This window comes from Rhinolophus sinicus, linkage group LG04 (genome assembly GCF_036562045.2).
Source record: "Rhinolophus sinicus isolate RSC01 linkage group LG04, ASM3656204v1, whole genome shotgun sequence".
NCBI classification, from domain to species: Eukaryota; Metazoa; Chordata; class Mammalia; order Chiroptera; family Rhinolophidae; genus Rhinolophus; species Rhinolophus sinicus.
In genome coordinates this window covers 57167830-57181427 of record NC_133754.1, presented here as the reverse complement: position 1 = coordinate 57181427, position 13598 = coordinate 57167830, and the positions used below count along the sequence as shown (strand labels likewise).

The 13598-nt window shown below is 40.1% G+C and overlaps 1 protein-coding gene across 1 annotated transcript in view; it reads left to right on the top strand.

Annotated features, from left to right (window-relative positions):
* The first annotated feature begins 26 nt into the window (after nucleotides 1-26).
* The window catches only part of HGSNAT (heparan-alpha-glucosaminide N-acetyltransferase), a 31287-nt gene continuing 17715 nt past the window's right edge, over nucleotides 27-13598 (top strand). The window contains exons 1-5 of the mRNA XM_074329589.1: nucleotides 27-660; nucleotides 4203-4318; nucleotides 8653-8789; nucleotides 9008-9129; nucleotides 11465-11534. Of these exons, the coding sequence (XP_074185690.1) occupies nucleotides 42-660; nucleotides 4203-4318; nucleotides 8653-8789; nucleotides 9008-9129; nucleotides 11465-11534 (1064 nt within the window). The 5' untranslated portion in view covers nucleotides 27-41. The remainder of the gene's footprint in view (nucleotides 661-4202; nucleotides 4319-8652; nucleotides 8790-9007; nucleotides 9130-11464; nucleotides 11535-13598) is intronic.

Below are 13598 nucleotides of genomic sequence, written 5' to 3'. Positions count from 1 at the left end.
CATCTCTTCCTCTGGATAATAAACGCCTTAAGATTGGGACTATGCGTGTCTTACCACGGCATGTCCTAAACAGTGGACGGAGGACGCTAACACCCATTTGTATGGTGAATGAATGGCTGGACGAAGGAATTGAGCAGACTCGCTCAGGGGAGTGGTCAGAGACGGGAGCAGTGGATTGTGGCCTGCGGGAAGCCTCTCTTCTGGATGATTTTCACCACCGAGGACAAAAAGCACAGTGCCAGAAAAAGAGAACCTTGGCTCTTCGCTTAGTAAGCGTCCCCGAGCGTAGGGCGAAGAGTGGCCCGGCCCCTCGGATCCTCCCGCGCGGGTCGGCACCGCCCTGGGCTCCTGCATTCCCCCCGCCTCCGTGGGTGACTCAGGCGGCGGTGACGGCATTCGAGAGGGAGGTGATGACGGGCGCGCGGCCGATCGCCGCGGAGAAGCGCAGAGCTCGGGAGCGCGGCGGCGGAGGAGGGCCGGCCGCGGATGCGGCGCCGGGGCGGGAGCGGCGGCCCGTGGAGGCAGCGGGCGGCATGAGCGGAGCGCGGGGCGCGGGCCTGGCGATGGCTGCGCTGCTGCTGGCCGCGTCGGTGCTGAGCGCCGCACTGCTGGCCCCCGGCGGCTCCCCGGAGCGCGGCGCCGAGGCCGAGCCGCCCCGAGGTGAGTGCGCGCCGCGGCTCCGGCAGGGGCGGCTCGGCAGTCCCCGCGCCGTCTCAGGCTGCCGGGCCCGCGAGGCGTGCTAGTCTCCTCCCTCGGGTGACACGGCGCCCCCTCTCGGCTGGGGACACTGGGCAGGCGAGCGCTCGGAAAAGCCATTCTTCGAAACTAGTTTTTGTTTCCACTACGCGGTTGTGAGAACCTCCGGGCCGGGAATCTTGTGGGTAGCACGTTTGGCCGCTGTCGCAGGCACAGTGTGGGACTGCATCACGCAGTGGGGGGCCCCAGTGTCCAAACGGCACCTACCCGATGGGGAAAGACGGAGAAAGCGGGACGGGAGTCGGGCGCCGGCCTCTCCAGGAGCGGGGAGGCAGAGCAGCAGGGCTCTGCGCCCGACCCCCGCCCCCGCCCCCGCCCTGAGGCTGCAGGGCGTCCTGCGTCTTCAGGCGATTTTTGTCCAGGTAGTCAAGTGTTTTTGGTCGAGAGACCTGTTCCCCCCAGATGCAAAGCTAGGTAAGAGGCGGACTGGCCAAGAGGGGTGTATCCGTCACGCACCCCTCATCTAGTCCACTGTATGGCGGGACTTCCGCACAAATGAAGTCCCTTCCCCTGAGGACAGAGGACTTAGCGGGTGGCACGCTGCAAGGCAGGAAATCTGGAGTGAGGGCGCCGCCCTGCCCTGTGGCTGGAGTTGCGGGGCGCCCGAGTGCATCAGCCGAGGCACCGAGCAGGGCCCCGTAGGGCCTCGCTAGGCGCTGGGATTCCACTCCCGAGTGAAGGGCCGAAGTGGAATTAAACTCTGCAGGAGGCGGTAATTGCAGGAGCTGGTGGTTAAAACTCGAAGTCCGAATTCGAGCGAACCCCCCCCCCCCCCCCCCGCCTCCCTTAGGGCGACTTTTATTTCCGAGGCGACGGGAGAAGCGGTTGAGGTCGTGGTCCGCGGGCACCCCGCTGCTTGCTGAGAAGCCACAACGAGAAGTTCGCAGCCTGGAGGGGCCAGGCTGGGGTATTTTTGCCGGGGCAGATGGGTGATTCTAATGTGCGGCGGGCAGGACAGGCACTCAGTTCATCTAGTGTTTCCCTAACTTGGCTGGTCTCTGAACTCAGCAGGGGACATGGTGGAAAATACACATTCCAGGGCCTTCCTTTAGACCCCAGAGACGAGGAGCCACGGCCTTAGAAGATCTAGGCCCAAGCTCCTCCCCAGGGATGCTTTGGTCAGAAATTGTGGGATCAGCCAAGTGGAGCAAGTCTTGTTCGGTCAGCGTTTGGGGAAGGTCGGACTATCACCTGAAAAGGTGAGAATGACCTACGTGTCTTATCCCTCCTTTCATCCCCTTTTCTGTGTCAGGACACGAGGGTTTTGGTATCAGTGTGTAGTTCAAACTGCTGTGCCTCCCCAATCAGAATCTTGTAGGGCGACGACAGAATGGATTTTGAAAAAGCATCTCAGCTGATTATGTTTTGTATGGTGCCTCTCCCACCCCGGAGCTCAATCTCATCCACTCCCCTCATTTTTGATGAAACAGAGCCTAAGAGGTTACATAATCTGCCCAGTCAGGGACAGATCCCATACAATGCTCTTTCTTTGTATTTTAGCACCAATTCATAATGACAATTATTTTAGGGAAAAAGGTAGTTTGTAAATAGTAATTCTCTGTAGTGGGTGAGAACATAGTATTCTTAAGTGATCCACTCCCCCACCTTCACCAAGCTGTGTTGAGAAGACAGCTGGACTTTCAGTGCCACCTGGAGTGCAGGTTTGGACTGGACAACTTCCTACTAAGAACTCCATCTTCATATGATTTGAGGACTCACGTTTACATCAAAAGAAAAAAAAATTAAGTAGAATATGTCTTTTAAAATATGTCCAGCAAAGACACTCCTGAGCAGAGAGCTAGAACCAGAAATTAAATATTTGGAAATGAAATAAAAGTCTAATATACAAACAGTACAGTTACCCCAGGACTACTGAAAGGTGGCTTTATTTGGTTTATTTCCTCACCAAGACTTTGTAGACAGGAAGAGGAAGGGAGTGTTGTTCTTTTGTAGATAATGCTCCTTGAGTGTTACCCTGGTATTTCTAAAGTCATCTGTGTGGAAAGTTGGCAGCTTTTTCTTGAAACAGCGTCAGGTTCAATTTCAGTGTCATATTATATGGTTTCAGAATTGTGTCCTTTGAGAGAGAGAGAGAGAGAGAGAGAGAGAGAGAGAGAGAGAGAGAAATACAGACTCATTGTGTTTTTACAAAAATATATTCAAACAATGCAAAAAAGTACAAAGGTGTCAAAATCTCTTGGCTTTGCACTCCCAGCCTCTCTAGCTATTGTCTTAAATATTGGCTGCATATTGCAATTACTTCAGAATTTTTGTTGTTTTGGGGAGGAAATTTTAAAAATCATGATGGTCGGGCACAGACTCTGATTTAATTGGTCTGGGGTGGGGCCAGGACTTTAATATCTTTTTGTTTTGTTTTTGCCCTGAAATAAGCTTTCATATTGCAAAATAAAAGAGGCTAGATTATTACCTTCCTAATTGTTTTATTAAATAGTTTCCCTTTTTCCCCCTTTGCCTAGAAGTTAAAGGGTAAGTTAATTTTTCTTTCATATAATAGACATAAATGGCCTATTTGGTCTCAATGAAACATTTTGCTTTAACTTTAGCCAGTAATAGTTCACTTTGTTTTCCTCCAAATTTGGCAGACTTAGAATGTGCATGTCTTCGTGGACTCCTAAGAGCATCTAGTAAAGTGGGGGGAAGCTCTAAGCCAAGGCAATACAGAGCAGTGGGTCTTTCTGCCCTTCAGACTGACTTATTCTCTCTCCTTACCTGCCCCTAATCTACCATGGAAAGTAGGAGATTCAGAACTACAAACCAAAGTGATATAAAGCAGAGCTTTTCAGACTTTAAAGCAAGTGCAAATCTCCCAGGGACCCTGCTTCCCTGTATGTCCTAATCTAGTAGGTTTGGGGTTCTGCAGGTCTCATGCTGCCCTTGCCACAGTCAGAGCTGAGTAACTCAGTTGAGGAAAGTTTGGACTTTCGAATCATACAAACTGGGTTCAAAACAGTGATTTCACAGGAAAACTCTGTGGCCATGGGTAGTTATCTAATCCTTGTGAGCTTTAATTTCTTCACCTGTGAAATGGAGACTATACCTGGCTAATGAGGCTGTCAGATTATCAAATAGAAGATATATGGAAACTGCTAAATTCAGTGCCCATCAGAATCTTAGCACTTGATGAATGTAAGGTCCCTACATGGTCCTTTTCCACACTGGATGTGAAATGGTGTTGGCTGAGTCCTCATTTGTAGTAAGTATAGGCACCTGTGCAAAAGGTGTGTGTGTGTGTGTGTGTGTGTGTGTGTGTGTGACATTCGTGTGTACACAAAGTTAGGGGTTAGAGACCCCAAAGAACCCGAGTGCAGACGTTTGAGAAGCACTCCCGTGAAGCCATGGTTCACACAGGGTTACTTTGTTTCTAAAACATCTTTCAGGTGTCTTGTTTTTTTCTTTTTTAAACTTTTTTTTCTAATTCTTACCAGACTTAGACAAAAAAAGGCATATAGAGCTGAAGATGGACCAGGCTTTGCTGCTCATCCATAATGAACTACTTGGGACAAACTTGATTGTCTACTGGAATTCTGAACAGTGTTATCATGTACGTATAAGTGGTCATGCTCACAATTTTATTTACTTTGGGGCGAGTTTGGTACGATCCTTGATGCTCTCATACCTGAAGCCCTCCACATGTTAACTTCAGTTTTATAGGTAAGGAAACAAACAGGCTATATAATCAGAAGAAATATAATCAGGGAGAATGCCTAGCAATGAGCGACATCAGTTTCTTATCTTTTCCACTACCCATCTTTTTATTTTATTTTATTTATTGGGAAACAGTGTGTTTCTCCAGGGCCCATCAGCTCCAAGTCATTGTCCTTCAATCTACCGTGTTTCCCTGAAAATAAGACCTAGCCAGACAGTCAGCTCTAATGTATCTTTTGGAGCAAAAACTAATATAAGACCCAGTCTTGTTTTACTGTAAGACTGGGTCTAATATAATATAATGTAATATAACATCTGGTCTTATGTTAATTTTTGCTCCAAAAGATGCATTAGAGCTGATGGTCCGGCTAGGTCTTATTTTCGGGGAAACACAGTAGTTGTGGAGGTCGCCGCTCAGCTCCAAGTCCAGTTACCGTTTTCAGTCTTTTAGTTGCAGGGGTGCAGCCCACCATCCCATGCTGGAGTTGAACCAACAACCTTTTTGTTGAGAGCTCGCGCTGTAACCAACTGAGCCATCTGGCCGGCCCTCCACTACCCATCTTTTAAAAAACCCAGTTCTCAGTGATAAGCAAAATTTATAGGCCGTATTTTATTTTACTTCTCTGCCTAATGCATAACCCTCTTGTTGGGCCAGAAGGGAGTGAGATACTGGGATATTCTTCAAGGGCAAGAGTGGTGAGGATAGTGGGGAGACTTACGTTGAGACAATGGCAATAATTCCAGGAATCTGCCTCTCTGATGATAATTTTTTTTTTAATCTGAAGGTTTTACCCTTGTTCTAGGCCTTGTTGCTTTTTGAGGACAACGCTATTCTTCCATGTAGAATAAAATATTCTTTATTTCCAAATAAAATTGAGAGCTTGGGTGTACTACCTTCAGAAGAGGAATTTGATGTATAGTGTACCCCTAGTATGAGTACCAGCTGAAAAGATGATGCAGCAGCACATGAGACTTCCTCTATTTGGTTAAACCCACTGAAAGCTTTGTAAAGCAATGTGAAACAGAGAAAATTTGTAATATTAAAAAAGGTAGCTCAGGAGTGGCTGGTTAGCTCAGTTGGTTAGAGCGTGGTGCTAATAACACCAAGGATGCAGGTTCAATCCCCGCATGGGCCACGATGAGCTGGCCCTTCTTAAAAAAAAAAAAAAAAAGCATGATCTCATAAAAGTAGCAGGTTTCTAGTGTTTCCTAATGGTCCAATAAAGCAGACTACTATTTAAAAAAAAAAAAAAAGGTAGCTTGAGACAGAAAAGATTTAACCTATAAGAACTGAAAAAATCAACAATAGCTAAATTTTAAGGCCACAAGAATCATAAATAATTCAAGAATGAGCAAAATATCTTCTAAAAAGACTTAATAAAGGTCTAAAATATTTGGAAGACAAGTTGAGGGGGGAAAAGACTGCGTTGTCAGGTATTAGCTCTAGGGTAAGTAAGAGCATCTTTAGAATAAAAAAAGTAGGATCATTGGTACAAAACAGTGATGCTGGTGACATATTGAAGAAATAAAAATCAGGACAATTAACTACATAAGACTAAGTCAAGAAAAAAATTGCTAATTTAAAAGACCTTAAAAATGATTTTGTTTAAGGAAAATATAAGTATTGTATAGAAAAAACATAAATATTTCATAGAAAATTTTTGATCTGGCTGAAGCAATTCTTACAAAAATTTATTTAAATGTTTCTAATGATAATGCTGATAATAGAAGTTGCAGCTGCTGTTTACTGAGGGCCTGCTCCATGTCTTACATATGTTGTATTTCATTTTAGTCCTCACAACAATCCAGTAGAGATATGTCTGATTGGTGATACTGAGCTGGGATTAAGAGAAGTAAAGTGACTTTTTCCTGGGTTACCCAGTTATTATATAGTAGTGCTGGGACTCACTTCCCTCCATTCTCAAGATCTTGCTTTATGTTAAATCAGAAAGAAAAGGGGAAATGCAAAGCTACTGAGTAGGGATCTCAAGGTTTTAGAAAGCAAACAATGTCATCCTCCAAACAAAAAGAAAAAAAGGAAGCAATAAAAATAGTAAGTAGGTGAACTTACTTCAGTGCATTGGCTGAATAGTAAGTAGGTGAAAATGAGACAAAAAATTCAAATCGGAACAGGTCAAGAGGTGATTTTAAAAAATGAAAGTCACACAATTGGTAAATTATTGATAAATTTAAGAGAACAATGGAAATCAATAAAATTAGAAATTAAGATATACACATAAGCCCTGTAATTAAAATATTTATGATCCGACGAAATGTTATAAGCCGGTAAGTTTTAAATTCAACAGTTGATTTCCTTAAAAAAATATAATACAAAGATTAATTCAATAAATTGAGAACAAAAATAGATCAGCAACTGATTAAAAAATCTTGAAAGTTACAATGAATTTCTCAACCTAAAAATAGGTAAAATTTTCTACATTTTCAAATAAGTAATTCTCAATCTATATAAATTGACACTAAATATAACTAACCTCCCCCTCCCCCCCAAAAATGATGGATTGATATCTGATTTATTCTATAGTATAGATAGAACGTTCATCTTAAAATCTGGCAAAGATATGAAAAGAAATGCAGGCCAATCTTTCTAATTAATGAGTTCAAAAATCTTTAATGAAATTCTATCGAATAGAATAAGTTAGCATATTGAAAGATTCATTTATGTTGACATATTTTTACCCTTGAGGAATTTTTAGAGCTCATATTTAAAGAAAATGATGAAATTTTAATGGGGAAAAATATAGGTTAAATGGAGTGACAGCCAATGCACTCTGATATGAAGACCAAACGTAGGAAAAATGGCAATACTTCCCAAGTTAATTCATACATTTAACATAATTGCTGCTAATACATTAATGATGCTTTATAGAATATGCATAAATAATTCCAAAATTTATATGAAATAGTAAAGAGCAAGAGAATCAAAGGACAGCCCAGAAAGAGAAGGGGCAGCATAGAGACTTGGTGTACCAGGTAAGCTCTATTACAAGCCACAATTGTTTATGTAGCCAAAAGAGAGAAATGAACACCAGGCCCAAAGTCAGTATAAGAAGCAGAAGCTAATTTACATAAGAATTTAACATATTACAATTAAAACCATAGGGAAAGGTATTTAGAATAATTATATACCATCTGTCAAATGCTCCAAGTTTAAAAACCTTCACAAACTTACAAAGTACTAAAAAAAGCAGAGTACATTTTTAAACTAATGAAGCAATAGAAGAAATAACAAGCCAGAGTAGTATTTTTATAAAACTTTAAAAACTTGTATTAAAAACAACACTATCACAAGATGAAAAGGAAAGCACTAGAACGGGGAAATATTTGATAATTAAAAGTTTAATATTACAGTATATGAGGACAACATATTTCTATACTTATGTTCAAGGGAATTTGGTGTCTTAAAAGATGGCTTACACCATAGGAAACAAAATAGCAAAAGAATATTGAATTATTTAATCTACTGATAATTTTAAAATGTAGTCTTAATGCTGTGATATCATAAATATCTAGTACATGAGCAAAAAGAAGAATGATTTTTAAATCCTGGGAAGGCTAATGAGAAATAAATACATTGTTGTAATTTTTCTTATTTGAGTACTATTTGGCACATGTAACAAGAACCATTAAAATGATTATTTTTTATCCAGTAATTTTGTTTCTGGAAATTTATCTTAGGGGAAGAATTTAAATGAATAAGAGCATTATGTGTAGATCTTTTAAAACAATATAACTTATATAAATTACATACAGTATAAATTATAAATATAAATGTTTCTATTCTATAATTAGATAATTAAATTATTTTTAAAAACAATATAATTTATATAAATTATATATAAAAAATTTAAAAAGCAGACTAAAAACTCACAGTTATAATATTTGATGGAATATAATGCAGCCGTAAAAATACACATATGCATGTTGGGTAGCAATGTGGAAATTTGTTAAATAATAATCAAAACAATAGAATGCAAAATTTAATGTATGCTGTATGTGTTAATTATGTGAAAACTATACCTATGAATGCAGGTTGTACAGTTCCATAGCAACACATAGGAAAATTTTATCTAAAATACTGAAATTTAAAAGTTTTTTCATAAGTATGAAAGAAAAAGTCATCTCAGGGTCTTCAGTTGGATGTTCACGGCCTCCAACAACCAACAGACTTTCAAACACCTCTGACAGCTCGCTTGTGTTTTTATTTTGTAGTGTTTGCTTCAGGTGCTGGTAAATGTCTCTGGGAGTGCAGAACCTGGGAAACCCAGCATTGCAGCTACTGCTGTGAGCACCCAGCACGGATCCATCCTGCAACTTAACGACACCTTGAAAGAGAAAGAAGTTTGTAGGTTTGTGCCTGCTTTGCTATACCTGAAGTCTGCATTTTCTATATATATATTTTTTCCTATTTGGTTTTAACTTTTTTTCCTTCAAAATATTTTTTTCTAATCTTTCCTGGTCTGCACTCAGTAATAGCCTGTCACTCTGCCTTCATGACATGAGGAAAATCCAACTCCTTTTCCCCTTAATCTAATCAACTTTTCTTAATTTTACCTAATCTTTACAGGCTGGAATACAAATTTGGCGAATTCGGAAACTATTCTCTCTTGGTAAAGCACGTCCGTAATGGAGTCAATGACGTTGGTTGTGACCTAGTTGTCAATAAGAATCCAGTTGACAGTAACCTTCGTATGTATACGCTCTTTGCTGATTTTTTAAAATTTGTTTTTTCAAAGGTTTTAGTGTTTGAGTACTGTGTGTGACAGTTTGTGTAATTTAAAACCTGGATTATAGGTTGTCTATCTCATAGTTATGGTATATTTATAATGTATGTATTATCATTGGTATTTAAAATACCAAGAAAATTATGTGACATGTAACAAAATTATATGATATATCAACATATTCTCTTAGTTGTTTAATTATGAAGCATAAATAAGAGAAAAAAGTTAATGTAGCAGAAAGAAACTAGAAATAGAACAATTGACTGTGAAGTATCTGTCCTTGTTTTGGGGTTTAGGGTATAGGTTTTCCTGTATGTATCTTACATTGACAGTCCAGAAGTCTCCTTAGGTCAAGAAGGGACCATTCATTCTCTAATTACTCCACTGAATAAAATCTGTCACTCTGAGCCCCCCATTAGATAATATAATAAGTCCCTGGGGCATTAGTAAGTACTAGTCATAGTGACACTGTGGGATCATGTCAAAAGAACATAAGAACCAATATGAAAGTGCCAACATGGGACAATTTAAGTATTAAAAAGAATAATGAATGTAATTGATGAAAACACATTGAATAAACAAAACCACTGAGTTCATTATGAGAATTAAAAGAGCATGACCCTTCCCCCTCCCCAAACAAAAACAAAAACAATACTTTGGTTGCCTTTGGAGGTAACAGGGACACCTGATGTTAACTAGTGTGCTGTAAAATTTTCAGTTGAAAGATCTAAGCATTTATCCTGCCTTTCTTGTTTTAAATTATATTTTAGGATAACCAAAGAGTCCTAGATGATGAGGGTAAATTCTTTAGAGAAGAATTCCAGCTAATAAAGGGCAGAATATTTTGCAAACCCTAATGAAATAATTGCTATAGGCGAAAATCATCAGATGAAAAGGGACAGGCTTTCTCCAGCTGAACACATACATCAGGCATGTGGTCTGTCCCGGGAGGAGCTCCTGATGTGGGGTGGGAAGGACACCACCACGCGGGACGTGTTCTTCCCAAGAAAGCTGAACGTGTTCAGCCTTTACAGCTAGTCTCCCATTAACAGAACATTTGGAGCATAGACGAGCAAGTTCAGTGACACCATGAGACAGCATACTGACAGATCTAGAGACATGCTAATAGACAACAGCTGACCTGTTGTTTAAAACAAGTCAATCACAGTTTACGACTAAATGAGACTTAAGAGACATGACTTAAGCAAATGCAAGATGTGAACCTTGTTTGGATCCTGCTTTCAACACACTTAACTACAAAAAATCATTTTGGGGACTAGAAAAATTTGAATATGGATTCAGTGTTAGCCAGCGAATTATTGTTGATTTTGTATGACATTGTGGTTATATAACAAAAGGTCCATTTCTAAGACACTTTTAATTTTGAAATAGTTTTTAGACTTATAGAAGCATTGCAAAAAAGAGTTCCCTTGTACCTTTTACCCACCTTTAGGGGTACCTTATACTCCTAAATGATAGAATCGTAGTATAATTATCCCATATACTATTATTGAGACCAGGAACTTAACATTGATACAGTGCTAGTTACTGATCTACAGACTTTTCAAATTTCTCCAGTTGTCCGTTTTAAATTTTTTTTTTTTCCTGGTCCAGGATTCAATCCAGGATTGTACAGTGCATTGAATTCTCAGCCTCCTTATCGTCCTCTAATCTAGGACAGTTCACAGCCTTTCTTTGTGTTTCATGACCTTGACACTTTTAAAGAGGACTGGCTACGTATTTTGTTATTTGGATTTACTTTCTGTTTTCTCATAAGTAGGTAGAAGTAATGCATTTGTGGTAGGTCATTACAGAAGTGATGTTGTGCCCTTCTCATGTTAGGAGTTGTATGATGCTGATACATCTTTGACAAAAACCTTGCTTTAGAGATACATACTGAAGATATAGGGATAAAATGACATTGTGTCTGGGATTTGCTTAAAAACATTTTAGGCCAAAAAAACAGCCAAAAACCAGGAGAGTGGTAATAGGTAAAGCAAGAGTGACAGTATCTTGATAATTCTAGAATTTAGGTGCTGAGATATGTGGGTTAATTGTACAATTCTCTGTATTTTTGTGTGTTTGATATTTTTCATGATGAAAATTAGCACTCCCCTCATGAAGAGTGTTTTCAGTTGTTTATAGGAAATGTAGCGTACGAACGTAGGCTTCTTTTCCCCCATGTGTGTCCATTTTTATTTGTTTACATTTTTCATTTACAGATTAAATGTAATGATGTGACACCTTTAATGCTTATGATGACATTTTTGGTGATACTGTGTTTTCTGTTATTTTTATAGCTGTGATTATCGCCTTCCTTGTTGGTCTGGCAGTCGTCATTGCAGTGTGCTTTCTAAGGTTCTTGTTGAGGTAAGCAGGTGTTATTAGGGAAGGACAAAATTGGGGAAAGTAGACTATAGAGAAAATATATTCAGAAAGGGTAGTTGGACCCTTCAAATGGCCGTTGTTCTTTGATCAAATGACCGCTGACTGTGTCTACCATGCCCAGTCCAGTCCTAGGCATTAGGGATTCAGTGTAGAATTAGAGATGACCCCTGACTTCAGAGAAATGATAACCTAGTTCTAATGGATCTTTGCCTTCCAGCCTCCCAAATGACTGCAAAAGTTGAAGAAAATGCTTAAATAATTATTTCCTAAAAGCATCTCATATCCTGCGTCATAGCCAGTGGAAGTGGGCTGTGATGATTCTAGGAGGCAGCTGCCAAGCTGGGCTTTTCTTTCTTCTCTCCAGCTCCTTGAGCCCTGAGGCCACCCCTCTAGGCCAGCTTCCCAGCTCCTGCCAGCCTGGGCCTCTGGCAGCAGACATGGAGGGTGAGGTGCATTGCCTGTGGACCTCAGCGTGGACTCCTCCCCCCGTTAGGGTTAGCAGCCTGGGGAGGGAATTCTCCTCAGCCTGGGTGCCAGTGATTCTGGTGAGAGTGAATTAGTACACTGGAAAAGAAAAAGAAAGTGAAATAAATCCAGGCCTGGCAAATCGCCTTTCAAAGGAAAGGTCTTTCATGTTTTAAAAGGAATAAGATTGGTTTTTCATGGGCTCAGCCTGTTAGCATCTCAGGAAGGACCACAAGATTTTACTGGTGAGCTGTATCCAAATTGGAAGAAAGAGAACCTAGCTTTTAAGTCTGCTAGCTTGGGGAAACCCTGCCACTCTGGGGATTTTATGCACTCTGACCGTCTACCTTTGTGCATCTTAGAAATAATTCCATGTAGGAGAAACCTGACTGCGTATAGGGGTAACAGAACTATGGGATGCTTAGAAGCAGAGTTTTACCGAGAAACTGTTTTTTGGGGACAGAGTATAATCCTAGCAGAGGTTTCATTTCTTTGAATTAAGGTATTATCTTGTCAGTCTTTGGATAAGATGCAAATACTGTTCCAGTTTAGTAGGTTGCTTTCATTTGGTGCTTTTAATATGAATGCATCTGTTACATCACTTTGTAAAGTAATTGATAGCTGATATCAAGCTCTTGCAAAGGGAAGAAATGCCACCTCACCCTACTGTGGAATTGAAACTTCTTTGCATGTGATTCTGCAGCCTGAGGGCAGAACGCTATTGTTGGCAAAGCAAGAGTCCCTTGTTCTTGCCCCATCACTTTCCAGCATGCCCATGAAAGTCTCGGGAAGTTCAGGTTTGTCTGAACCAGAAAAGAATCTGAAAAAGTAGTAAGAATACAGCCTACTTGGAGAGCAAGCATATACGAGAAAATTAAGTGCTTTTTAAATTTTAAAATATTTTTAATTTCTCCATTTCACTTTTCTTTAGATGTCTCTGTTTTAATGTTTTTCATGTGATAGTGATGTTATCAGTGCTGAATAAGCTAGAAATAGGAGTTAAGTTGTGGGCAAAAAGAGAAGAAATTAAAAATATATGCACTGAATATATGGATCATGTTTGGATACTGGTTTGAACAATAAAACTAAGAAAAATGTATGAGACTATTTGATAATATGGAAACACTGATAATATTTTAAAATGTGATGGTAATACTGTAGTTATGTTTAAAAATGAAAGGAGTCCTTATCGTTTAGGATTACATACTGAAGTATTTTATGGATGAAATGATATAATTACTGGGATTCTTTAGAATAATCAGTCTAAAGATGGCAGGGAAAAGGGGCAGTAGGTGGGAGTATATATGAAGTAAGACTGACTGTGTGTAGATATCTGTTGAATCTGTGTGGTGGGTCCATGGAGATTCATTATACTGGTTTCTCTGTTTCTTCATATGCTTGAAATGTCCCGTGATAAAAAACTATATATATAAGGGGAAAAAATGCTATGCATTGGATAATTCAAATATGCAAAATTTATATAAAACGTTTGTGGGGTTGTTTTTTCCAGGCTAAGATATACTTTTTCAAAGATTGTTTTCCAAGTAGAAATCTCATTTTAAAGAAAAACCAGTTAATATA